The following is a 26899-nucleotide window of genomic DNA, read 5'->3' as shown; positions in this document are numbered from 1 at the left end:
AAGTGTGAGAAATCTAGAAGATGGAAGAATTGGTGAGAGGGGAAGAAATTGCGTGATGAGAATCAGGAGTGAGGAAAAGAAAATGATAGTTCAGAGCCCAGAAATCAATAAAAGTAGCTCTGCTGTGGTGCCTGGAGATTCCAGAAGGACCAGCTGTGATGGTGACAGTATATGGATTATGTGGAGAATGAGGAGTTTAGTTTAAGAAAAAGGAAGATGATGGGGTGGGCATTGAAAAAGGAAGACTAGTGTGGAAGATGAATGGAGGAAGATGGTAGGGACTGGCATTAGTCTACTTATGGGAAAAGAAAGAGCAATAGATTTTAAAGTCCATTCCCTGAGGAAGAAGGGGGAAAATACATCCAAGTGAAATAAATAGGTTGAATAGAATGTGCCAGAAGAGAGGAGATAAAGAATTGCACTTGAGTTGCCAGGGACCCTTAGAGATATCTGAAAAGGAAATTTAAAAGTAAGTCATTTGCAGAAAAGTTTTCTAGTTCTTAATAATGGAATTCAGCATTTAGGGAGAAATTACAAACAAAGATTACAAGAAGGATTTTGCTGAGCTAAAATGCCCTACAGAGGGAGCCTAGAATAGCATTACTTAGATTTAAGCCTTGTCTTGGAAATGTATGAAGTGGCACAGCTGACAGTCCTGTCTTGTTCCTCCATTGATGGAGGTGATAATGAGCAAAAAGTGTCCAAAGGGTAGGTCGCTGGAAGGAAGAGAAACACTGCACCTGGGCAAACAGCGTAATTAGCCCTCAAGTCATCCTGCAATGGCTGTGGCTTTATACAGGGACGACAGCTGCCCATTAGCATTAATTAACCAACAGGAGAGAGAGACAAGGTGTGGGTGTGATTTCCAAAGCCTGGCAGCCGGAGGCAGGAGGAATCCACAATAGTCAGGGGCTGAAAGCGAAGGAGGACTCTAAGAGCAGCAGGGAAAAGTGGACTGCGCTGTTGTTTGGCATTCTCTGGTTCTGGCTGCTAAATATTCAGGGCACTTTCTGCTCCCCTATCAGTCTCTAGAGGGAGGCACTCAGTAAGGTTACCATCTCCTAGGTGAGAAATCACAGCTTCCGCCCCCAAGAGCCAGGAAAGGAAGCAGCCTGTCTCCCGACTTCTGGAACAAAACTGCACACAGCGAGAAAGGCCAGAACGCTGTGGGATTTCTTTCTTCAGAAGCTGAGCCTGACAATATTTTAAAAGGCTCCAGGTGCAGTGCAAGCAAGCCAGCATCCTGAAGCAGGGTCAATAACTGGACTAGATGATGCAAAATGCCCTCCAACTTCTGCGGCTCTGCCCGGAGACCTTGAAGCAGTGCTGGTGAGAATCCAGCCCCGGCTTGTGCAGCCACGTGGAGCCGTGTAGCTGACGTGCAGGGAGCTGCCTTCAGAGCAGCGCTGCTTTCTTGAATTTGATTCGAGTTTCACATTGCTCGAGATAAGAAGTAAAAACAACTAAATATATAGGAAATGGTGTAAAGAGACAAATGGGATAACAGAAAATCTGCCTTTAGATTTTTGGAATAACATTAGTTTTCATTAGACCATTCACTATTTATTAAGTCAGATTTTTTATTTTATCCAGAATTTTCTGATTTGTATTATCTAGAAATCTTCTGATACTTTAATAAGATTTGTTAAAACTTTTATGTTTCCCATTAACACATATCTTTAACAAGACAGTCATATTCATAGTTTAAAAAATTCATGTTATATAGAAGCTTTCTTTAAGATTCTTGAAAATAACCCAGCTAAATGTTTTTAAACCTTCACTTTTCTGACTCTGAAGCTGATCAGCAATTAGTGTTTTACTCATTTAATATCTTGTTTTGTGTATTTGTGTCTAAACTTTTTATTTCTTGAAGCATGGGAACTATTTTTCCCCATCTTCTGTTTTTCCTTGTGTCTAAAATAGACCTGATGCGTAATAAATATCTGTGGAATTTGTTGTTGTTGTTGTCTTTAGCCCTCTGTAAAAAGGTTCATCATAAACCTTCATAGAGAAGACGATGTGAAAAATATTTTATTTGCAATGTTGGCTTAAATTCATTCAATTTGACAGCGGCTTTGTGAGCACCATTGCTTGCAAAGTCTTAGAACTACAAAGAGAGGGAAGATAGTTTCTGTCACCAAGAACTTCACGATTTAACCTTGTGTAGATAGAATTAATATATTGGTTTGCCCTAATAAAGGAAGGTGAGTAAAATAAGTTCTTCCTCTCCTTCTGTCTCCCTCCTCCCTTCTGGAGCTGTTGGGAACCATTCATAATATCAAGAAACACTGCCAAGAATACATGGTAAGTATCTTATTATCATATCCTCTAATGACAGCTTCTACTCACATTAGGAACCCCATGTTTCTAGAGGGTCTGACAGGTAGTAAGATCAAACATGTAATAGCTCATATCTTCCGCAAACTTACAGGGGCCTAAATCTTTAATTTTCTTTTCATCCTATATCACATTATTTAGCTATACCCCACTATTTGTCATGTAATTTAAATCCAAAGCCCACCCAAGGAGCCCTCACAAGATTTGGGGAACCCAAGGATGAGGGGATACAGAAATTATAGTATTTAATAGTAGTATACTGATTTACATATTTTTCTGGGGCCTTCATACGCATATAAGCAACCAAACTTACTGTCCTCCCTTTTCTGCATACACAGGTATACACACTCTCTCACACATATTGTGTTCTTTCAATTTGTCTTGCTCACTATGGGCCATTTACGCTGAGAGACAAGGTTCTTTCTCCAGGATTATAATTCTAGTAATCTTAAAGCTTGTTTACTTATTTCCCCCAAAGTTAGAATTTAATCATAAACAGATGCCTACAAGGAAAAAAAATAGTTGCACAGGTTATTGTTCTGATGTCTTCCGAAATAAAAGCTGCCAGATGATTGATTGCCAACTGTCACTCTACTAAGAGACCCCTTCTTTTATGAAAGTAAGGAATGTATCTCTGTGTGGATGTCTTGATTAGTCAGGGAACCAGGTGATCTCGGCTGTCTCATTCATATCTGCGAAGTTTATACAATATGATTCAATTAACTTCGCAGTGTATGGCAACTTCTGTTTCCATCATGGCATTTGAATATGTGACATGTATGAAAGATGTTAGTTCAGAATTAAACTAACTGAAAACTTTATCCAGTATTGGCTTTAGCATAGTCTGTCTCTCTTTAAGAAAATCAGTTCTCTTTCTGCCCCTTGAGAGGTCAGGTCACCAGTCAAAAAATTGCATTGAAATTTGATGTCAATTTCAATGATAAGGAAGGACAATTATGGTATCTTTGACATCTGCCCTTTACACACTGATCCTATTAATAACGACTTATTGGACCTGCATGCTTGATATTTATGCTTGACCCTCAGCAGACAACAAAGATATTACTAGTTCAGGGAACAACACTTGATCTAGTCTTTAATTTACAGTTCAGATTTGTTTTGTCTCCTTGGTAGTTAAGTGGATTTTATTTGATGCTGTTTATTATATTACACTTACTTGGCAGGTGGCACTACTATTATCCTTTGGGTGGCGATTCTGAAGTAAATAATAGCTTAATTTAGAGAGGGACCTTGAGGAAACTGTCTAGCTGGTTTTACCATTATAATTTACATTGTATATCAATATGGTGCATGTGTATTTATATACAGTTATATATTGTTCCAAAATAAAAGATGAGAAATGTGTTTGGTAAATGGGACTCTTGGAGTAGTATACATTGCAGACCTCAATTTGAGCTCTGGAACGTATACTTCAGATAATTTATTAGAAGTGACTCTCTAACAGCCAAAACTGTTGAAGTCCTGTGTGTGTGTGTGTGTGCGTGTGTGTGTGTTTGTTTTCATCTCATTTGTTTCTTTTGTGATGGCACATACTAACACAGCATACTAATGCCATTTTTTAGAACAACATTGACATATGTCCTCTTAGACAAATGAAAATTTTCATCTTTAATGATTCATTGGAGAGGAACAAGAAATTCAGATGCAAATTTGAATACAGTTGGATGGCATGGGTAAGATAAGAGAAGGAAAGAAATGTAAGACTATATTATAATCCCTTAACCACAAGAATCATCATCACGTATCTACTGCAGGCAAACACAAAGACACAGACACACACACACACAAACACACACACATACACATCCCATGTACGGAATACTTTTAGCATTCCAAATTGACTTTTTTCTTTATTAAGGTCATTTTTGGGTCGTCTGATTTTGTCGTTGGCAATGGGCTTTGATTCATTTGATATTTGTCATTGTATTAAATAAACGTGAGGTAAAACCAGTGCCTGGTTCTCGTATTGTAAATTATCAACCATATTTGTGAATCATCATTTTAAATATAGCAGCATATGAGACAATAAAACTATTTTCTTCCCAGCAGTATTTAGTCATTATGTATCTGTATTTTTTGGAAACCCTATTTTTAAGTGATTCTGGATCCTCAGATTTTGCAGAAAGCGTCTTGATTAATATGATCCTGCTGACCAAAGAAATTTTTTATTCTCTTCAAAATGAAAATTACTTTATTGTTTTTTATGGTTATAAAAATGATTCATTCTCATTATAATAGAACAAACTATAAATTTTTTAAAGTATGAAAAAGGAAAGTTGAAATTATCTTGAGTCTTACTCCTCAGATACAACTACAATTACCATTTTGGTGAATAACATTTTAGATATCACACTTTCGTACGCACACACACATACACTCACCATCTTTAACAAATGAGATTGCTATACATCCTGTTTTACTTGTCATCGGCACGTTTCCAAGTCAATACATATAGAACTATTTCATAAATCACCTTTTTTTTAAATTAGATAACTGTTAGTGAAAAAAGATACTTGGAAAATTTTCGGTCAATTTAGAAACACCAAGTTAAAATGAGAGGCTTCTCTTCATGGCAATAGTAATCCACTTCCTTTCCCATATGTAACTCATGGTAACAGTTGAGATTTGTTACTGTAGACTTCATACTTTGCGTTTGTACATAACTGTACATACATAACCTTATTTAAATAGGAACACATATATTCTGCAATAATTTCACTTAAACCACATATTTGAGATACTTTGTTAGCAGAAAGTTTTTTCCTTTTTTTACAGAATCATAGTATTACATAATTTAATTTATTCTCCATTGATAAATATTTAGATTCCTTTTCATTTTTACAAATAAAGTTGCAATGAACCTGCCTGTGACTGTGTGTTTGTTCACATATGCAACTATTTCTGAAGGACAGATTACATTACATTGAATTGCTGCTGTTTTACAATCTTTAAACTTTCCTAGATGAAGCTAAATTGCCCTCTCAAAAGTTGGCCATGTACCTTCCACTGGCTTCCCCATACCTCAGCAATACTGGATAATATCAGATTTTTAAATTATTACTAATATGGGAAGCAAAAATAGCAATTTCTTGTTTTAGTTGCATTTCTGGCTTAATTGATCAAGAGGGAGATTAGAAACTTTTTCGTCTATTTATTAGTCATTGTATTTCATATGTGAAGTATCTGTTTAAATATTTTGTCCATTTTTTAATGTCCCCTTTTCGTTATTGATATGTGGGAGCTATTTATACCTTATGGATAATAATCTTTTGGGAGTTATTATATATAACAAATACATTCGTCTATCTTTTGCATTTTAACTTTATAGGTTTTCATTATTTTGAAGTTTAAAAATTTTTTATGCAGTCTTATGTGTCAGTCTTTTTATATACATTGGACTCCTCTGTCCCCTCACCAAGTAGTAGCCAATTGGGCCATCACCATTATTTTTTCCCCATCGCTCTGAAAAGCACTGAATTTCTGTGTGTTTTAATTACTCGCTCACTATACTTTCCTTCCTTCTTCTTTTTCGTAAATCATCTTTGCTAGTCGTTCATATTCTCTTCCAGATGTATGTTAAAATTAACCTAGGTTCAATTTCTATCTATTAGATTGATAGACAAATTTAGTGAGAGTTGACATTTTATTTTATAATATTGAGTATTCCCATCCAGGAATATGATATTTTTCCCCATTCACTCGTTCCTTTATGTCATTGAGTAAAATTTCATACACATACACATATGCATACAAAGATGTGCTCATATGCATATATATGATATCGTTATACCTATTTCTTAATAGGTATATATACTATGAAACTTATAACTTTAGTTGCTATTATGACAGAGAAACTGTGTTACTAAAACTTTTATTTTGATGCAGCTGATGTATAGATAAGTCATATATATTACTCACTACTCAATAGGAACAACAGCTTTTCAGATAATTATCTTTCATTCTCTAGGTAAACAATTTTGTCACCTGCGGATATAAATAATTCCTCTTTCTTTACAATATTTACAGCTACCATTTATTTTTTAGATTCATTTAGATTGACTAGAACTTTGAGTAAGTTACTGATTAGCCTCAGTGACAGTAGGAATGCTTATCTTAATCTTGACTTTTCGGCAGGATATTTGCTGTAAATTTCTGGAATTTGACCTGTTTCAGGTTACGAATGATTTCTTCTAGTCATAGCTCACTAAGGTTTTTTTATTTGTTTAGTTAAGCTTTGTTCTTGCTTTAATAAGAATAGGCATAAAACTACATCAAATGGTTTTCCAAAATCCACTGAAATACAGTAAAACAAGAAAGTTCATTGTTAAATTTCTCAATCATGAGCCACAGGTTTATTTCTAGAGTAAACTACATTGTCTTGCTGTATTATTATTCTTTTATTACATAGTTGGATTTAATTTGCCAGTATTTTATTTAGAAATTTTATGTTTAAATTAACAAGAAAATTTCCTGATAGCTCTGCCCCTTATCTAATTCCTGTCTAATTTGGTTATCAGGTTACATAATCAGTAAAACACAATTATTGAAATGGAAGTGGTCCTAGATCTCAAGTAATTAATCTCTTCCTCATCTTACAGACAGGTAACCAAAGACAGAGACATTAGCAAAACAAATATCAGAGACAGGACTGTGTGATTTAAGATTCCTAAAATTTGGGAGGCAGCCTGAGATGCAAAGCCCAAGAGAATATGAAGTTCCTTGGTAACAATTTGTTTCCATGAAAATCCCTGACTATGCTCGCCTCGATGAGTTCGCCTACCTCTAGCTTCCTATTGTACTCAGAAACTACAGTTTTGTTCTCTATTTCATGTGTCCCTTTAAATAGATTGTGTATCTTGAAATTCACTTCCACTGTCTTTGATTCCCTGGCAGTTGCCAGCCAACATTATAGGTGCATACTCAATATGTTACTTGGTGAAATTTTTCCCCTGAATCTTGCTATGCACTTTTATAGTACAATTCTATTAGTTAAATTTCCTACAAAACTCATAATTCGTGGTCATTTCTTGTTACTACAAGGAGCAGCAGAGCAGCACTGTTTCACCGGGAGAAATAGCAGAGCTGGCTTGTTTAGCCAGAGGTCACTGGGACGCCAACACTGGGAGATCACGGACCCCCTTCTGCACTTCTCAGACTCAGCCCCAGGCCTCTGAGCCAGGCTTGTCTGGAAACAAAACATGCGTTACATTCTGTTCTGCGCGAGACATAAAGCTCCTGGGCTTGTTGACCGGAGTTACCGCGCCTCTTTCCATCTGCCATCCTCTCCAGCATTTGGCAGCCAGCTTGGACCCTTTGAAGAATTATTTTACTTGATTAAAAATAAATAAATTAAAAGCTCAATTGGGAGCTACTCAGTGGTTCCCAATTTGATATCTTAAGTGAAAGTAAAACTTGAAAGAAGCTGCCCCCTCAGGTGCGTTAAGTATGATGACCAGACTAGAAGAAAAGTGTGTTACTTTTCTTTGAAGTCCAGCTGTCTAAGCCTTTGTGGAATATTGCAAATGAATTTCAAAGGGAAATTTCATTCTCCTTTCTCGCTTGTCCTGGATTTCTGTTGCAGTCTCCTCCCTCTAAACTCCATTTCTCACTCTTTCTTTGGAGATGATACATTTTTAAGCATACTTATTCATGTATTCATGCATTTATTCATTCACTGAAGAACTATTTATTGTTTGCCTACCATATCTCAGGTACTATGAACTGAGGGCCCAATGATGAGCAAACACAGATAAGGCCCCTGTCCGTATAAAGCAGAAGAAATGGTTACTAATCAAATAATCTCTTCAGTGAAGATATAATTACAAACTGAGAATCACACTCTAAAGGAAAAACCTGACTTGAGTAGAAGTCTCAGGGGTGGGTGGCAGAAGCAGTGTTGGTGAAAATCTTCAAGGAATTACTTTTGAGCAGACAACTGATGGATAGTAGTTAAGTAGGTCTAAGTGGTATAAAGCTGGCAGTGAAGAAGGAGGAGGAGCATATTCCAGGCTAAAGAAAACAGCATGTGCAAATGTCCTGTGGCAGAGGAAGCATGGATATCTGAGAATAGATTGATACAGCTGAAGCAAAGAGAGAAGAAGAACTATGCATGATGAGTCTTGGACCAGACTATAAAAGACCTTGTAGGGAAGGTGATATGATATAGGGATGGGGAGGTGATGATGGGGGAATCAAATTTGCATTTGAAAAAATTTGTCAGCTGCAGTATGGTGAGCATGTTATAGAGAAGTCACAGTGGCTAAGAATAAAAGCTAAGACTGGACATAAGAATAAAAAAATGAATCTGACAAACTTGACTAGGGTGGGGAACAAGAAAAGTAGATGATTCAGGAGATGTTTGAGAGGTGAAATCAAAAGAAATAGCTAGATATAGGAATGGGAGAGTGAGTGTGAGTGTTGTCTAGGCTTCTTCTAGCTCTCTGCTTTGAGTCACAAGACGCATGGGGCTACCTTACCACCTACACAGTCCTCTGTCCACACTAGGCTCGTCTGACCATCTTTATTCCACCTAAACACTCTAAGAATGGTCCTCTGTGCGGCTGAATCAACGGATAACTTCAGAGATTACTGACTTGACCTCTCAATATTTGATATTTGAGACCACCTTCTTGAAATTTTCTCTTTTCCCGGCCTCTATGACATGGGAGTATTGGGGGTAACCTTCTCTATCTCTGGCCGCTTTTTCTAAGACTCATGGTAGGATTATCCTCTTCTGTCTGCCTAATAAATATTGATGTCTTAGATACTCTTCTAAGAATATTTGCTCCCTACACAATCACATCCAACTCCCATTGACAAGCTACTGATTTCCTAACTAGGATCCACTGTAGACCCCTCCTAACTAGACACCTAATTACCTATTGGTTATGTCTACTTATATAATGTCAATGGAACTCAAATTTGAGGTATCTAGTCCAACTCTGGATATTTCTCACCAACCTGAAGAACTTCTAGTGTTCCTTCTATCAATGATTTGGCTGGTGATTTATAATTTTGCTATTTATTAGTGTGTCCAAAGGGCATAGGCCTCTCTTTTCCTTCTTCATGCCTCTTCGTAAGCTTTTGTGAACCTTTATCTTTTCTAAATTCAGAAAGAAATCCAAATCTCCTTTGCAAATACCAAGTTAAAAATAAAGAACTCCTTTCAGCTATATTATTTCTGTACTCTCACTCAAAGTTTGCCCATGTTCATTTGTATCTCTGCTACAGATTTGCCAGATTTTGATTTTCCCAATAAAAACACACAGTCAAACTGAGATCTACTCTGGAGAATTAAGTTTAATGACCAAAGGCTTTCTTTTCTCAGGGGTTCTTCTTCCATAAATTGAAGTTATAATACTTACTTTATTCTCCTATTACAGCTAACTAAGAACTTCTCTTCTTTTTGATGAGGAGAGGGCAGAGGAAGAACACAGTTTCCAGTGAACAAATTAAGTAGTACTAAAGCCTCTAAGAAATACAATTCACTGATGATATTAGTTTAAGACACAGAAAATCATTTCTATTCATGATAATTCACTTTTCAGATGAAGAAACATAAATTATTATTATTTATTTACACGGACTAAATACTATTTAGGATACTTTTCTTGATGAAAAATAATTTTAAAACAGAATACATCATTGTCTTTACCTTCTAGCAGCTTACCACCTGAAAGGTACACGAGTGAGTCCTGGGAGCAGGAAGTATGTACTGTATGTAACCGTGGGAGAATGGAAGGTAGAGGTGTAAGTTCTGACCGCGGGAAATGGAGAAAGGTTTGTGGAGGAGATGATATTTGATCCAGGTCTTAATGTATAGGTATGAATTTAAAGAGCACATAAAAGGAATGTTTTTAGACAAAATGGGCAGCTTTTAAAAGGATGAATCCAAAAATCAAATGAAAAATAAAGGATAAAACTCCAAATCATTTTCTTCAAGAATTAGCTATTCTTTTGTACCTGGTGTATAAAATGTCCTAATAGACATTGAAGGATTCGATATTCAAAGGAAGACAAGCACAAATGTGTTTATCTATCTGTGCAGGTGCTGAAATGAGCACCTCCTTCCCCGCATTTGCCCCTGACACTAGCACATTCAGGTCTAAATCCAGAGGCAGACATTTGATTAGAAGATGCCTTTCACTTGAGTGATTATGGCTCTGCATGGCCAGCCTTTAACTTTGCTGAAAGTAACCATCTAACATTAGTACATAATTGGTGTATAAATATCTAGCTCAGTACTACATCCAGTTATGCTTGCATGCAACATAAAATGAATTTGGCTTATTTAAGTAGAAAACAAAAGAGACTTCATTGGAAGAAAGAAGGTAGGGCACATTAAGTACAGGCAAAAGGAAAGAAGAGGGCTTGGATTGAGAAGGAACAAAGACTGCCCCAGGACTCTCGGCAGGAGGAAGTGATGGATATACCCATGTCAGGGCTAGAGGAGGACAAGGAGCCTTGATTAACAGTCAGATCAAGTCTTTACACCACGGGGTTAGAGGAGGAGACAGCACTTCTCCAAAGGAAAATCAGCCTTCTTTGCCAGGAGGAGGAATGGATTTTGCGTGGAAGGTCAGAAATTTCTCCTACATTTGGTTTTCTTATTTCCTGGGTATTTCGATCATTAAATTTTTCTTTATTTGCTATAGAATAAATGTTTGTGTCCCTTAAATTCATATGTTGAAGCCAATCCCCAGGTGAGGGTATTGGGAGATGGGGCCTTTGGTAGGTGATTAGGTCATGAGGGTGGAACCCTCGTGAATGTCATCAGTTCTCTTATTAAAAGAAGCCCTAGAGAGATCACTCACCTCTTCTGCCATGTGAGGTTACAGCTAGGAGGTGGCATCTATGAACCAGAAAGCTGGTACTCACCAGACACCAAATCTGCCAGCACCTAACTCTTGGAGTTCTCAGCCTCCAGAACTGTGAGAAATAAATTCTGTTGTTTATAAGCTACCCAGTCAATGATATCTTTGTTATAGTAGCCGTAATAGACTAAGCACTGTTTCTCTTATTGTAATATGTCATTATTTCTTGTCTCTAATTTGTGAAGTCTTTTCTCTGACTTCCTATTCCATGTATATTCAGGTCATACCTCATGTAGATTTTTGCCCCTTAACATTAATCTTCAAATGTAGTATCTGTCCTAACAAATGAAAATCAACCTACCAGCCAAATGTTTATATGCGTGTTCTGTGTGTGTGGAGGGTGCTATATCAAACCCACCTGGGGAACTTTTAAAAATTAAATTAAACATACTTTATATCCCACTAACTTCCACCTGTAGACAGACTGAATAGATTAGAATATCTTGGCAGAAGGAACATGGAGTTTTCTTTTCAATAGCTATTTACTGGTGATTCTATTATGCTCATCATCTAATTTATGCCATCCATTGAAGATTACTAATATGGACTTTCTATGGGTCCAACCTTATTTCTATTATTAAAGGTATTTGACATTCTGGATTCTATGACCACTGTGAGAAAGTTGTTGTGAGAAAGATTTCACCTCATTGTAAGGAAGAACTTCTTATCTTGGACTATCCTGCAAAGTACCTTTGGACTACCCTGCAAAGGGAACGGGCTGCCCTGCAAAACATTGAATTCTCTGTGTCTGAAAGTGTTTATGCGGGAGTTGCATGACCATCTGAATGAAAATGAGACAGCGACCTTTCTCCCTCATTGAAAGCCAGGATACGCAGTTAGATGATATTACAATTATGTGAATTATATATAAACAACGAATGTGTGACAGTGGAAATCTCACCAAACATCAAAGTTCACTTCATGTTCTTGAGAAATCGTATCACAGCTAGCTATCTGTGTGAGAACTCCTTACTGGCAGATGAATGATGTATGATGAGCAACTGTCCAAACAGTGAGCTTATTCCTGGCAACGATAGCGTTTCAGTTGTCTACAATGACTGAGAAGACAACTAGTGCTCCTGCGATTCCTAATAAAACTTGATATTAGAATGTTAAAATATAGCATTCTCTGGTATTCAATACTTGTAAAATATAGTCTCTTTACCAGATCAGTACAAAGTAATGATGAAGAGCAGAGTTAAGCCTGTAGCATGGTACACTGATTGAAAGGTCATTGAGAAAATCTTCAATCCCCAAATATCTTTTTTATAACTATCCTTGGCTCTACCATTAGTGAGTCATTCTTTTGGGTCAAATATGGCCCTGACCTTGGTGGAGAGTGAGGGACAGAACTAGCCTAGCTGGCGGGGTTCTACAAAGCCAGGTTTCAGAACAGAGACTTTCTCACCTAAGACATGCTCTACGCCAGGAGAAAAGGAAGAACCAAGGTCCAGGAGGACAAGAACATACAAAATTGACATACAGACCTTGAACTAGGACCCAGGAAGAGGAAAACAAACATCAATAGGATGATAATAAATGTGAATTAGTTCAGGAGCTGGCCAGGCCTTGTTGTCTACAACTTTTTTTTAAAGACCTGATAGGGCAGTACATTTAGTCAGGTTTAAAGGGTCTGGAATGGGACATACATCTTAGAGGGCAGAAGGACTAGTGAGAAGAAGAGAGGCTCCCGAGAGACGTACTGATGTAAAAAAAATCACTCCCCTCTCAGTAACATGACAATATGTCCCTCTTTGAAGATTTTTTTAATTTAATTTTACAATTATTACAGTATCAGTAATGATTTTAATGATATAATTGTCTTTTGTAAAAATGAGAGAACATTGAGTTCCAGCCTTTTGTTTTTAATAAACTTGTGAATTTCCCTGAGTGCCTTTGGTCCCATTTAGTTAGGATAATTTAGACTTTGATTTTCTTGGACTGGGTTAAGAATATAGCACAATATCAATAAAAAGTCTGGTCACTCATTTCAATGCAGGAACCTTTGTCAATACTATAATTCAGAGTGGCATAAAGAGCACATACATATCCCTGGTTAGTAGTCTCCCGGTCATTTGATGGTTTGAGGAGGTTTCTTCTCCCTGTTTGACTTTGTTTTCCTATCTGTACAATAAAGGATTAGAGAATGGGGTCAGAGATCACAAACTGGTGACCTATGAACTAAAGTAAACCAGTAGACTGTTAGTTTGGTCAAGTCGGTGAGTTTTTCCTTTTATTTCATCTTGTTTTAATGAGTTCTAATGCCTTTAGGTAGGGCATACACACTCATGTTTGCCTGGGGACCTTCCACCCCAGCCCAACCACTTAGTTACATCTAGACTCTGTTTGTATTCCTTGCATGGGTCCTGAAAACATTTGAGTTTGTGGCTCAGTATAGATATTTTGCCAAATTTCTTTAGGTTCCTAAGGTTTTAATTCTATAAAACGTGTTTAGACAGTGGATGTTCTTTCCCCATTAGTAGAGAAATAGATGAGTTGGAAAAAAAATTATACATCATCAGGGCTACTGGTGGCAGGTCATCTCCACACACCATCCCATTTCACCCTCAAAGCAGTCCAGTGAGGTAGGTCTTATCATACCCATTTACAGGCGACAAAATAGACTCAGAGAAGTTAACATTTTGCTGATGATCAAAAAGTTTATTAATTGTGAGAACGATGTTTAAACCCAGGTCTGTTTGTCCCCAAAACCTTCCTGTTCCTAATTTCCCTTAGTGGGCAGAAACTTTCGACAACGGTCTCTTGAATAAGAAACTTTACACAGACTTTTGAAACATTGTCAAAGTTAGATATACAAAAGATGCCAGATGTCCAAATATATCAAACTATTTTACAAAATATTTTGTCTGCATGCTGCTTTCTTTGACCGGTAGGGGGGAGGCTTCATACTGTGCTTGGGAGCACACTTGACTGCCGGAAGAGCCGCACGGAGCTTAGGAATATTGTTAGAAGACATTTTGGCTTTCATTTACATTTGGCTTCCATTTCCATTTCATTTCATTTCATTGACATTGATGTGACCTTGGAAAATATGTCACAAATCACTCAAGTTAGAAATGTAAAGAGAGTTTATTTCTATCACTTAACTTTTTCTGTTTTGTCAAAGAATACCAGCTATATTATAATTTCAAATTTGTTTGTATAAAATATCACCAAAACTCCACCTGCCTTAATCTGAAAATAGTACTTAGTTATCTAGAAAGTTTACCTAACACAGAGCAGTTCTGGTAAGGGGTGGTTCAGATATATCTGAGTAAAGGAAGAAAGCAAGCATGATAATATGATCACTAATTGAGTAGAAAACTTTTAGTTGTGTTGTATTTTCAATTGAGAGTTTTATAAAACTTAAGCCTGCTGATGTAAATAGAAACTTTGTGTTTAGGATGATTTCCATGTTATGTTAGTCACTGAATTGGCTTACAGTAAGCACCGAGATAAACATTGTGGCCATGAAATGTCCAGAACAAGAATGTGTGTTTTTAAAAGGGGGAAAAGAGAGAAAGAAGATGCATTAAAAAATAAAGTAAAAAAATGTCTATATGACGCCTTTCTGTAATTTTTAAACTGGATTAAACATCATTCATCCGATTTGACCAAAAAATTGAGCCACTAATTTTTAATTTTTTTTACTTAAAACAAACAGTGCCCAGATTTACAGGTGGATATTTTCTGCAAGTTCAGTGCAAATTATTATAAAACATATCAAGGCAATTAGGCTGCTGAATTTCACTTTCTGTGAGTGGGGCTTGGGAGGTGGGGAGAGGGGCACAGAAACTGCTGCCCTTTTCAAATAATGCACAAATGTGCTAATTATGTGTCAGGTATGAAAGTTGAGGCATGGTGACCTTCAAGCCAACAAAAGACCTTTTCAAGTAAGCCATTTCCAGGTACATTAATAAAGTGAACAATGCCCTTCCACAGTTAAATAATGTATGGCAGTTATTTCATTATATATAAATGCAAACCAAGGAGGTGTTTCACTATTGACATATTAGAAGTAATACTATAAAAAAGCAGAGACTATAAATCCATTGAAGTAACATTTGTGGTACTCTACAAATAGTGATCCAAACATATGTTTGTTGTTCACTTCCATTGCGTGCAGCTAATGTACAGTTTCTCTTCAATGCATTTTGAATTAGAGCAGTAAAACATACAATATGTTAGAGTATATAACAACTAAGGGAGAAAAGTTAGAAAAATGATTGTTAGAAAAGTGATCTTCTTACAGAGATGAAGACAATGACATATTTTGTAGATTGGAGTAAACACTGCTTTGTACACACTCACCTGCTAGCAAGAGGGATGTTGAATGAGGGAGGTTCAAAGAAAGAGAAAGGAATCCCATGCTCTTTCTCACGGCTCTTTCTTGGTATAAAGAAAATATTTGTAAATATCGGACTTAGGTAATGGACATAAAGGTAATTATTTAAAAGAGCACCCGTTTCACTAGAAAAGAGTATACGTTTCAAAAGCAGTAATGTATAAAGGAATTTAGGTGTTGCTAATGATTGAATCAAATCAACTGCTGGGATGTCAAAGAGTGCCATGAAGTTGTAGCAGAAAATCAAGAGCAGGAGGAAGAATTTAATTATCTTGTATTTGTCCAGCTTTGTAGTATATCTGATTCTGAATAAAACATGAATTAAGATACAGTCATGCTAAATACAACTTAAGTATGCGTAATAGACCTCTGGAAAATAATAAACCAATTACAAACTTAAAATAAACCATAATTATATGAGATTCCAAGAACCTATTAGCATTCAATCACTGATAAACTTCTTTCAGTCTCATAGAAAACCATAATAGTTAGCATCTTATTATGGATTAGATTTTGATAGCAAGAGATTGTATAGGGTTTACTGACCCACTCACCAATCTTCCTTTTTGTTTTGAACAATTTTCTAGAGTCCTTTGTTGTTATTTGTTTTAATAGAGTCTCTGAATACTTCCATAAAATAGATACCAGTGCCATTTATGAAAATACTGTTGTTTGTCACTGAGATTTTCAATGCATATGTACATACTCTTACTTATCTAGGATAACAAATGTTTCTGAATTTCCTTGATAATCTGAGTAATTTCCATTATTTTGGGTTGTATTGAAGGTGGCAAATCTTGCTTGTTCCATGTCAGCAAATGAAGATGGGATTAAAATTGTCAAAATCGCAGCCAATCACCTGGAAACCTTGTGTCCACAGGTATGATAACTAAGTTACTGTCTCTTTTATTAAGCCAGCTATAAAAATTACATATTACTTCAGACTTTTATACATATGGGAAGATATTAAAATATTTATTTTAAACACAGAAGATGACTCATCCTAAGGTCATGGTTTACTCTTTGCTAAGAACCTAGTTCTTTACTTAGCACCTGGTTCTTGTAACATTCCCTTAGGGACCATACCAGAATCTTGTGAGAGAAGGATATAGTTTGAAATCAAGACAGTGCTTTGCCCAACAGATTTTATTTATTTTTAGTCAGTGTTTATTGTGAAATCTCAAATAGTACGAAAAGAGTGACTTGCTTTTTCCCTTTATCAAAAGAAGGCACAAGTTTGAAAAAAGCCAAGAGGTGTTTTCTTGTCTGCAATTCAGTTCTTTTAAATCTGAAGAGCAACACATTTTCAGGGAATCATCTCTAGATAACTAGTGGTCCTGAAGCAGTCAATCAGGATTCACATAAGGGCAATCTTAAACACCTTGTCTTAGAATAAGCAAGAAATAATATGGATAATTACTTCCTAAAAAAGACCACAAATGTTGTAAGGATGTGAAATATAACAATGATTAGAGACTTTGAGTCTCTGGACATCTGCTGAGATTCTCGTTTTACTAAATGTAGAGTGTGTGTTAAATGCTTGATTTGCCTTGCTGGCAATTTCGTCTCTAGGAACACGGAGGAAACAGTCAGGGAGCCTGCTTCTTTGGACTTAACGATGATTAACAAGGAAAAGCTGACTGGAGAACTGCAGTCTAGAGGACTTGCAACTGCGATCTCACAAGTGATGTCAGTTTTCTAGGAGATCCCACAGGGAGCAGAATGCTGCCCTTAGGTCTCTAAAGTGGCTAAGTCACTTCTTACTCCCCTCAACACTCCATGAGAATTCTCATTTTTCCACTTGATGCTGTCATTTTTTAAAAAGCCTTTTGAATCTGAAGAGTATTAAATATATCTCATTGGTTTTAATTGATAATTTTCTGATTACTAAAGAGAGCATTTTTTGTTCACATATTTATTGACCATTTGGCTCTCTAATTCCGTGAATTGCTTCAATCCTTTGCCAATTTTTAATTGGGCTGTCTTTTTTTATTGCAATGCTCAGGTTTGTTAAAAATATTTTCTGTTGACTATGGCTTTTCTTTTAACTTTTAAAATAATATTTTAATCATAGAGGATTTTAAGATCTTTAATGTAAACATATGATCCATTTTTAATTCCTTTAATAGATGTTTGAGCACCTACGCTGTGCCATGGTTTGTTGGTTTGCACCCTGTTAAGAAATCTTTCCAACAAAAATGTTATGAGTTCTCATGTTTTCTTTTAAAAAATTGAAGTATTATTATTTAACATTTAGATCTTTATTTCATCTAAAATTTATTTTTATGTCTAACATGAGGCAGGGATGTATTTTTTTTTGCAATGCTAACCATTAAGATGCCATTATGTATTAAATAGTTGATCCTTTCCCAATTAATGTGAAATGCTACCACTGTTTCACACACACACACACTTTTTAAGTGTTTACATTGTTTTATATGTAGTTGTGTGCACAAATGTGTATATACTATACACATATATAATACATGCAGACATATATAACACGTTTTATAGAATGCATGCATATCAAATGTTTATAATTTTCTACTGCTATTCCATATGTAAATATAGATTGATAGAAGAATTGAAATACATTTCAAGGTATACAAGTTTCTGAGCTCTCCATTTTCTTCCACTGCTTTATTTCTTTACCTCTCCAACACTACTGCAATGTCTTAACTATAGTTTTATACTAAATCTTGATATCTTCTAGGCAAATTGGCCACCTTTGTTTTTTTCTTTAAATTATTGTTGTTCTTACCTTTTGCTCTTGCGTATAACTTTCAGAATCAACTTATCAAGTTCCATGAAAACACATGTTAGAATTTTTATTGAAATTGTTAAAATGTTTTGAATTTTAGATTACTTTAGGGAATAATGGCTGCTTTAAGATATGGAATCTTTCCATTATAAACATATTTTATATATCTCCATGGTCAGATTTTTCTTCTGTCCTTCAGGGACTCTAATATTTTATTATTTATTACAATAAATTCCATGGCTACATGCTGATGGCCTCTAGATTTTTCTCTCCAGGCCAGAGCTCTCCTCTAAGACGAGACTCAAATATCTAGTTTGCCCTCTCACATTTTCGTCTTGATATTTAGAAGAAATCTAAGGGTTATAATGACCAAAATGGAAGCTCTGATTGTTCTGGCCACATCTCATTCTGCTTCTTCGTCAGTCTTAACTGGCTTTAGTTAATGGCGTGGCCATTCATCTACCTGCTCCGGGGAAAAACCTGGAGGTTTTCCATTCTTCATTTAGTAAATATTTATTGACCATATACTATGTGGCAGGCATTGTTTATGCATCTGGAGAGAAAATAGTAAAGAAAACAAATAGGCAAAAATCCTTGCCTTTGTGCAGCTTATATTCTAATGATAGCTAATAGCTGTTTTTCCTGTCTAATCCATTAAGAAGTCCTAGCAATTTCACCAAATATATTTATCTGATGTGTCTTCTTTTTGACAACATGAAAAAATAAGTATAGTATAATTGGTTTGAGTTGTAACTGATAATAAAAAAATCCTTAAAATGGCTGATTAATGTACAGTTGCTAACCAAGGGTGAGATCTCTACTGGAGGTTTGCAGTGACCTGCCCTTGACCCAGCTCATCTCAGTGTTTTACAGTGATTTGGATAAAATTACAGAATAATGTTCTTAAAGTTTTCAGTTAAAACTAAGAGGATAAAGGAAATATATTAGCTGAAAGAATCCAATCACAAAGAATTTGGATATTCTAGAATATGGACTAAATCTCCATATCCAGATGAAATATAATAGGCATAAATATTAAACCATTTATACTGGGCACTATAAAACAAACTCCAAAATAGGGAATAGAAGAAATATGGCTTAGCAAAAATTACGTCCCAAAAGGCTCACGGGTTTTAGTTGATAGTCATTTCAATGTAAATCAACAGTGTAATATAACTGTCAGAAAAACTAATATGATTTTACATTTTTTCATCAAAGAATGAGTTCTAAACCTTATTCTCAACCTTTTCTGCACTTCAAAATTATTTTTTAAACTGTATATTTTTTATATAGTACATCCTGAAATTCAGAATTAGTACATCTGGAGTGCGACCTAATTGTGTGTGTATGTGTGTGTGCACATGTGTGTAAGTTCCACTTTGGCAATATATGTTGAAATAAAACATGCATGCGTATTTGGGTCCACTAATTCCACTTCCAGCAATTTATGCTACAAATACATATGTGCACATGCACAAAAGTCTATGAGTATGGTTTTTATGCAGCTTTATCTGTAATGGCAAAAGCTCCAACCAACCTGAATGTCTGTTAGCAGAGACTGTTGGAAGCTGTTTAAAGCAGTAAATTGGCTCAATGTATGTTTTGGTGTGGAAGAGATGCTCATAATAAGTGAAAAGGCAAATTTCAGATGAGCGTGCATATTATTCCCATTTATGTGAAAAAAAGGAAACAGACTGACCCATATGTTGATGTAGTTATAAAAAGATTTTCAAAAATGTTCCCATGAGAATTTTAATAGTGGTTACTTCCAAGATTTGAGATTTGGGATGAAGAACAAGGAGGAATACTTTTACATTCTGTTTTATTTCTTTTAGGAAATAGATATTTTATTAATTTCTAAATAAAACCCATTCAACTAAAAAATTGCTGGATTGATTCTGGAGTGAGTCAGGTTGAGAAAACACGGGGTCAGGAGGAGCTGAAAGGGCGGCACTTAAACTGCATTCCTGTTTGTTAAATATGGTTGCGGTCACGTGGTTTCAGTGAATTGGATCATCCTGGCTCTTACTGGGCCTAAAGGACTACAACTATAATGCTTTACCCAGTTACAAGTATCACATTTTAAAAAATAATTGTCACTTGGAGCGTATTTAGCAGACGATATCTGGCATAGTGACATGACTTGAAACCATGTCATGTGAAAATCTCACAAAAGACACAGGGAATTTTTAGCCAGGAAAAGGTAAGGTTTGGATAAACATGATCACTGTTATCAAATTTTTAAAGGACTATGATGTGAAAGACTTGTTCTAAAGGCCCCTGAGGGGCAGAACTACAACCCATGAGCAGGAGCTGGAAGGATACAAATTTCTTCTCCATATAGAGTGAGTTTTTGAACAGAGCTATCCAGAAAGGGATTGGACTTTGTTAAGAAGGAGGGATTTGGAATTTCTCAAAGCCACAGACATTTAAACACATAAAGAGTGGCCATTTGCCCAAGCTATTGTATAGAGACTACGAGCCTTGGGTGGGAAGTTGATCTACAAGACTTTCAACGCCCAATCTTGAGACCCTCCCATAGATATGTCTTTTACATAAAGGAGCGAAATGTGATCTGGATCATAACATTGCTGGAGTACTATAGCTGTTTGAATTCAACCAGGTGGAAGGATAAAGACCCTTATTCCTTTTTAACAGGTGACTTGAAACATATTTTAAAAGTAAATATTTTATATTTGCATATGGCACAAAAATAAAATATAGACAGAGTTCAAGGTTCTAAAGTATATTGATAATTTGCACTAATGTTTGAAAACTCATAAGCTGAAATTTAATAAGGGCAAATATAAAATCAGGGCCTTAGGTTAAACAGAATCCATTGCACTGCATGAGTGGATAGGAAAAACATTGCTTATCAAAATCACCTGGGGCATCCGGAGTGGGGAGGGACATTTGTTATCTAGTTCAATGAATTCCAAACGCTGGTCCATGAAAGCATTTTCATGGTCTATAGTGAAATTAGGTCAGTACAGTTAGCTTTTTTTCATGAAATAAAATTTATTCAACTTTTTATTTGAAATTTATGTGCTTTCTACTTGTCTGATAGTCATCAAAAAACATTTGACTTATGAAATAATAATGAAAATAGATAATAGTTTCTCATATGGTTATTTCTTTACTAGGCAAAATAAAAATTTCCCAACTCTTTATCAGTTACTTCTCTTTCCCCTCTACCTCCTTCTTTCAAAAATATTTGTGGCCTGAAAAATCCAGAAAATTAAAAGTACTAATTTAGGTGACTCAACTACGTAAGTCAATAGCCTGACATGAGCACCATCTTACAGCTTTAAAACGATCATGGTGCTTAGCTTGTGAAATGGAAAATTCACAATGTACTTGGCACAAGGATGTCTATGTCTAGAATATCACGCTGAGTTCAAGCCCTACAGTTTAAGGGCTAGGCAGCAAAAGAATGAATTGTTTTAAGCTATAGTGAGCTATTACCTAAAAACTGAAAGTGCTTAAAGAAAAGCCAAATAGGCTATGGCTTGTCAAACGTGTTGGAAAGAAAATTTCATTATTGGGTGGGAGAGGTATTAGATGGTCTTAAATGTCCTTTCTATAAATAAGATTCTTTAATTAATAGAAAGCATAGTGAAAAACTAGGATATTTTCCTTAAGGTGAATACACATATATTCAATTAGTCAGACTTTCACAAGTGCTTAGATTTTCAAAAATCAAGTTGTTTTCTAATCACTGTCACATTTGAATCAATATGTAGTACAGTTTTGTTATATCTTCTGTTTATCCCTCTCATCAAATGGTATCCAAAGATCTGAAAGAACTCAAACAGCTTGCAGAGGCATCTAGTTTATTGGCAGTGATGTACTTGAAGATATATTTTCATAAGTTACTTATTGGAAATCTACAATTCTTCTTTTTTTTTTACTGGGAAAGATTTGCTCTGAGCTAACTTCTATTGCCAATCTTCCTCAATTTTTTCCCCCAAAGCCCCAGTACATAGTTGTATATTTTAGTTATAAGTCCTTCTATTTCTTCTATGTGAGCTGCAGTCACAGCATGGCTACTGACAGACGAGTGGTGTGGTTCCATGCCCTGGAACTGAACCTGGGCCACTGAAGCAGAGTGTGCTGAACTTTAACTGCTAGGCCATCAGGGCTGGCTCTATAATTACTTTCTAAAAGGGCTGTATATTGGGTGTGTTGAAAAGTAAGGAAGAAAGTCAAGTTTTCCCCAGACATAGAAGCTTCTGAAGCGTAACAAGAACAAAGTACCTGAGGGAGGGTGTGCACTGGAGATCACCTGTATGCATATTTAAACATGGAAAAATATAACCTCCATGAAGGCAGGAATTTTTGGTCCACTGTTGTATCCTAAGAATAATGCCTGACACATAGTAGGTACTCAGTACATATTTAAGGGGTGAATGATTATATCTACATGAACTTATTTTGCATTATTTTGCATTGTAGACATTGTCAAGTGGATGCTGAAAGCCACCATTGTTCCTCATCCTTTTTTGTTCTCTGAGAGGTGTAGAAACTCCCAATTTCTAACCAAAGTGATAAAAGATCCCCGTATGACACTTTGTCTGCTTGAAATACAAATCATGTGAAGTGACTGGCATTATCTCCTTCTGCCTGGACAGGATTGTTTTGTTTTAACAGCAGCTTGTTCTGATTAAGTTATGATGCTACTGTATTTAGTACATGCTTCAGTAAGGGCATTGGGCTATCTCTTTCAAATGGAAAAACATATCCTGATTTGCATAGGGTTTTTTTGTGTGTGTGATTGAGAAGCTGACATATCTAAGAATTGAAAACATTTTGCTTTCTAAGTATCATGCTCTGGGGAAGCAGAAATGTTTTCTTACATCTTCTGCAGATGATCATGATGGATGTTTTGTTTGCAACTAAACAATATAAGACTCAAACAATCAATTTGAAATAATCATATTCCTTAAGAATCCCAGGGTGTACATATGAGAATTGTGACAGGTCTTTTACAATTAGACCTAATTTATTTCTTTTCTCTTCAGAGAATGGCAAAAATATGCTCTAAGATTTTGGAAACCAAGAGTCATGTAAGACTATAAAAAGGCTAAAATGAGGTGATCATTTTTTTTAAAGCTGATCATGATTGAATGGTTGATTCTCAAGACTGTCTAGGATAATTTTAGACCAGGAGCATAGGATCACTCTCTTCCCTGTGGTGCCATGATCTTCGTGTCAGGGACAGTGCTTGAGTGCAGCTATGAACACTCTTGCTTCCCAGCCTGGAAATTAGGCTTTGTGTTATTGTACTATCATTGTTATGAATCCTGTAGCAATTACACAGTCAGCCAATCCCTTCCTCTCACTCCAAGGATCTCTTCACTCAACAAATGTTTGCTGACCACCTACTGGAATCATCCATGAAGCTAGGGTGAACCGGGGGCAGGGAGTAGGGATTCATGGGGTGCCTCCTGGAACAGTTCTGAGGAATAAGGTCTGGGTTCAACCAGGAGGGGCTTTATCTAAGAACATCTGAGGTAGTGTGTCCTGGAAGAAGAAACATAAATTGTGGAAGAGAAGTCATAAGCATTACATTTTAGTGGGGATGTGGGGTCAAAAATTAGATAATGACTTAAAAGTCATTAGGCAGAACTAAGTATGATTTAACATACAGGCTCAGGCAAGAATTTCAGAATTAATCACAAACCAGCTAGTCTATGCTGGAGCCCTCATTTACACTCATGGCATGTGTGGTAATATTAAGCATGTTAGCATAAAGGGTCTGCAGCAGCCTCAGCAATACTCTAGTCATAGAGGAAAATGAAGATGGAGCTTTGTTTACGTTGTTTCCGGTGAGAAGGGAAAATGAATTATCCAAGTAGAAACAAAGCCCTGTTAGAGAGGAATAGGTTGAAATGCCATAGGAATTAGAGAGAGATTCATGTGAGTTAGGGGATTCAGGAAGGGCTCTCAGGAAAGTGACATTTTCTGTAGGCCTTAAGGGATAAGCAAAACTTGGATGCTTGAGAAAATATGAAAAGGGTATTCTAGGCAAAGGAGATGGAAAAGCATATAACAGAAAATGAAAAAATGAGTCATTGAGTCTCTCTAAGCGACAGTTTCTTGACAGGGGGCCTCTTGGCATTTGGGGTGGAACAATTGCCTTTGTTGTGTGAGGTAGTCACAGCAGTAGGGTTCTACATGCCAGAAAACCCAGAATCTAGGGCACTATATACATAACTACCACCTTTCCCAGCCCGGTCTTTGTGATAACCAAAATTACGTCCACCCATTTCTAAGTGCTTCTTAGAAGATACTGCCTCATTTGAGAACACAGGCTGTGGAAAAGAGAGAGGTTGGATACACCATGGAAACGTAGGTTGTAGCCCTTACTACCAGGTGAAGGAATTTAGATTTGGAATTTAGTAGAGGATGGCAAGCCATTATATGTTTTGTGTAGGAGAGTGATGTCATCACAGCTGAGCTTCCTGCGAATTAATCTGTAAACCATGTGTCAACTGAATTGAAAAAGAAATAGGAGGACCAGTGAAGAGATTCTTTAATATTATATGCAGAATTCAGAATTTGGATAAAGGATGTATAAATAAAAACTTATAGGTAGGACAAATTGTAAATAAGCTATATAAATTGACCAGAAACTGAAAACAAATTAGATGACAATAATGATGGGAGGTAAAAGAGGATAAACTTGAGTGTTTTAACTCGGCACCTGGGAGGATAGTGATTCTATTAGGAGAAATTAACAAACAACATATACAAGAACTTGAGATGTCACAGCTGGGTATGGTAATCATTCATATAGTGGTAATTGTTGGAACCATACACATAGAACAAGATTGCTAAAGAGCAAGAGAGAATAAAAGGATCAAAGGTAGAACCTTAAGAAAACACATCTGGGAGAGAAGAAAAGGAACCTGAGCAAAAAAAATCATCGAAGTATGAGGAGAGTCAGGAATGTGCGGCATGGTGGAAGTCTAGCAATTGGAGCACATCGTCATGGTGGGCAGCACCGCCACAAGCTCCAGAGGGTTCCAGTGGGAGGAGTGTTGACAAGTCTCTGGTGGAGCTATTACTTAAGAAGTCAGCAGTGATCTTAACAAGAGAGGTTCTGGTGGCATTGTGGGAAAGGAGGGGAGAGTGAGGACCAGAAGATATATTTCTAGATTTTTTTCCTCTAGCAATTGAAAAGTAAGCCTAACTGTGGAAAAGAAAAAACACTGGAAAACCCCAATTCATACTTTTATCATCAAGTCCTACCATACCTTCTACTTCCAGTTAATTTTTCAATATTGCTTTTCGTTTCTAGAATCTACATAGTGCATTAGATTTTTTAAGCAATTCTGGCAGTGTTCTCTAAAATATGTTTTTATTCTTTGAGCTCAGGCTCATGGAGCTAAATATTAAGGACCTATAACAAATTTTTGATCAGTAGTAAATAAGATATCCTGGATTTGTAGGTGATTAAAACTTAAATGAATCTTAAATACATGGATTAAAAAAAAAACAGCTTTAGAACTTCAGACACTAGTATGTGATTCGGAAGGTAATGTTAGTGCTGAAAAATATTTGGTTGGTCACACTACTTTTAAATGTTGTTTTAAATGTGAGTCTGAAATCAAATAGCTATTAGCACCTGGATATTTAACAAAATGAATATCTGTGAATGTTTCTCCAAAGAACTTTGCCTCGAGGATTAAATGAAAATTACCTGTGACCATATGTCCTGAAAATTTCTGTATCCTGCCATGACAACCTCACTGACCAAAGCACCTTGCACAAGTCTAAGCTGTCCTTTATCCTCTTCCTTGTGCTGTGACCAAGATTCTAAATTACAGTTCCATAACTGAAAGACTCTGAGCTCTCATTTTGTGTGTTGTACCTGACATTGCCACTGACCCTTACAGGCCACTTTAGATTCGGAGGGTTTTCCTGCCTTCTCTTCAAGAGGAGAGCGTTCCAATTCCGTATTCACACTGTACCAGAAGCTTGGGATTGACAGATGACCCCAGTCTCTTGGAATATAAACTGGGTAAGATAATGACCTGGGAAAGGCAGTTTTAAAAGAGTAATAGAATAGACTTAAGAATAAATGTGAAAAAATCTATGTAGATCAACAGTCATTATTTTTTAATTTTAAAGTCGCCTTTGCTGACAATGTTCCGTAACATAAAATACCGTGGCATTTTGGGTAAATGCAGGGAGAATAGGACAGGGAGAATTTGAAAAAATGTCAGCAGACATATCCTTTTCACATGTGCTCAGTATAAAAGGCAGTGTGCAGAAGGCAGATCAAGGAGAGGGAAACAGACGTGTTTCAATCCAGGAGGGTAAGATCATTGCTCCAGAAGACAGAATGAACTAGGTTGGGGAATTTATGAGAGTCAAATGTTGCTTCTAGGAAGCAGCAAGGTATCAGTATGGCATTGCAAAGTTTATACTTTTAAAAATAAATTTAATATCTGTTTTGGCCTACTTTTTTAGAAACAAAATCATTGTACTTATGCCATAATAAAATTCCACTCTTTGCCTAACAGAAGACAACGTGAGTTTAATACCTCACAAAAT

The 26899-nt window shown here is 36.2% G+C and overlaps 1 protein-coding gene across 12 annotated transcripts in view; it reads left to right on the top strand.

The window, feature by feature from the left end:
• CTNNA3 (catenin alpha 3) overlaps positions 1-26899 on the top strand; it is a 1499312-nt gene that overhangs the window by 922007 nt on the left and 550406 nt on the right. For 7 of the 12 annotated variants that reach the window (XM_070488663.1, XM_070488665.1, XM_070488664.1 and 4 more), the window contains 2 exons: positions 2257-2304; positions 16364-16456. In XM_070488663.1, the coding sequence (XP_070344764.1) occupies positions 2257-2304; positions 16364-16456 (141 nt within the window). The remainder of the gene's footprint in view (positions 1-2256; positions 2305-16363; positions 16457-26899) is intronic. The other 5 variants (XM_044755888.2, XM_070488671.1, XM_070488672.1 and 2 more) reach the window with 1 other exon arrangement.

Source organism: Equus asinus, chromosome 2 (assembly GCF_041296235.1).
Source record: "Equus asinus isolate D_3611 breed Donkey chromosome 2, EquAss-T2T_v2, whole genome shotgun sequence".
Lineage (NCBI taxonomy): Eukaryota > Metazoa > Chordata > Mammalia > Perissodactyla > Equidae > Equus > Equus asinus.
The sequence above is the reverse complement of the archived record's forward strand: the minus strand, read 5'-3'. Positions and strand labels throughout refer to the sequence as shown.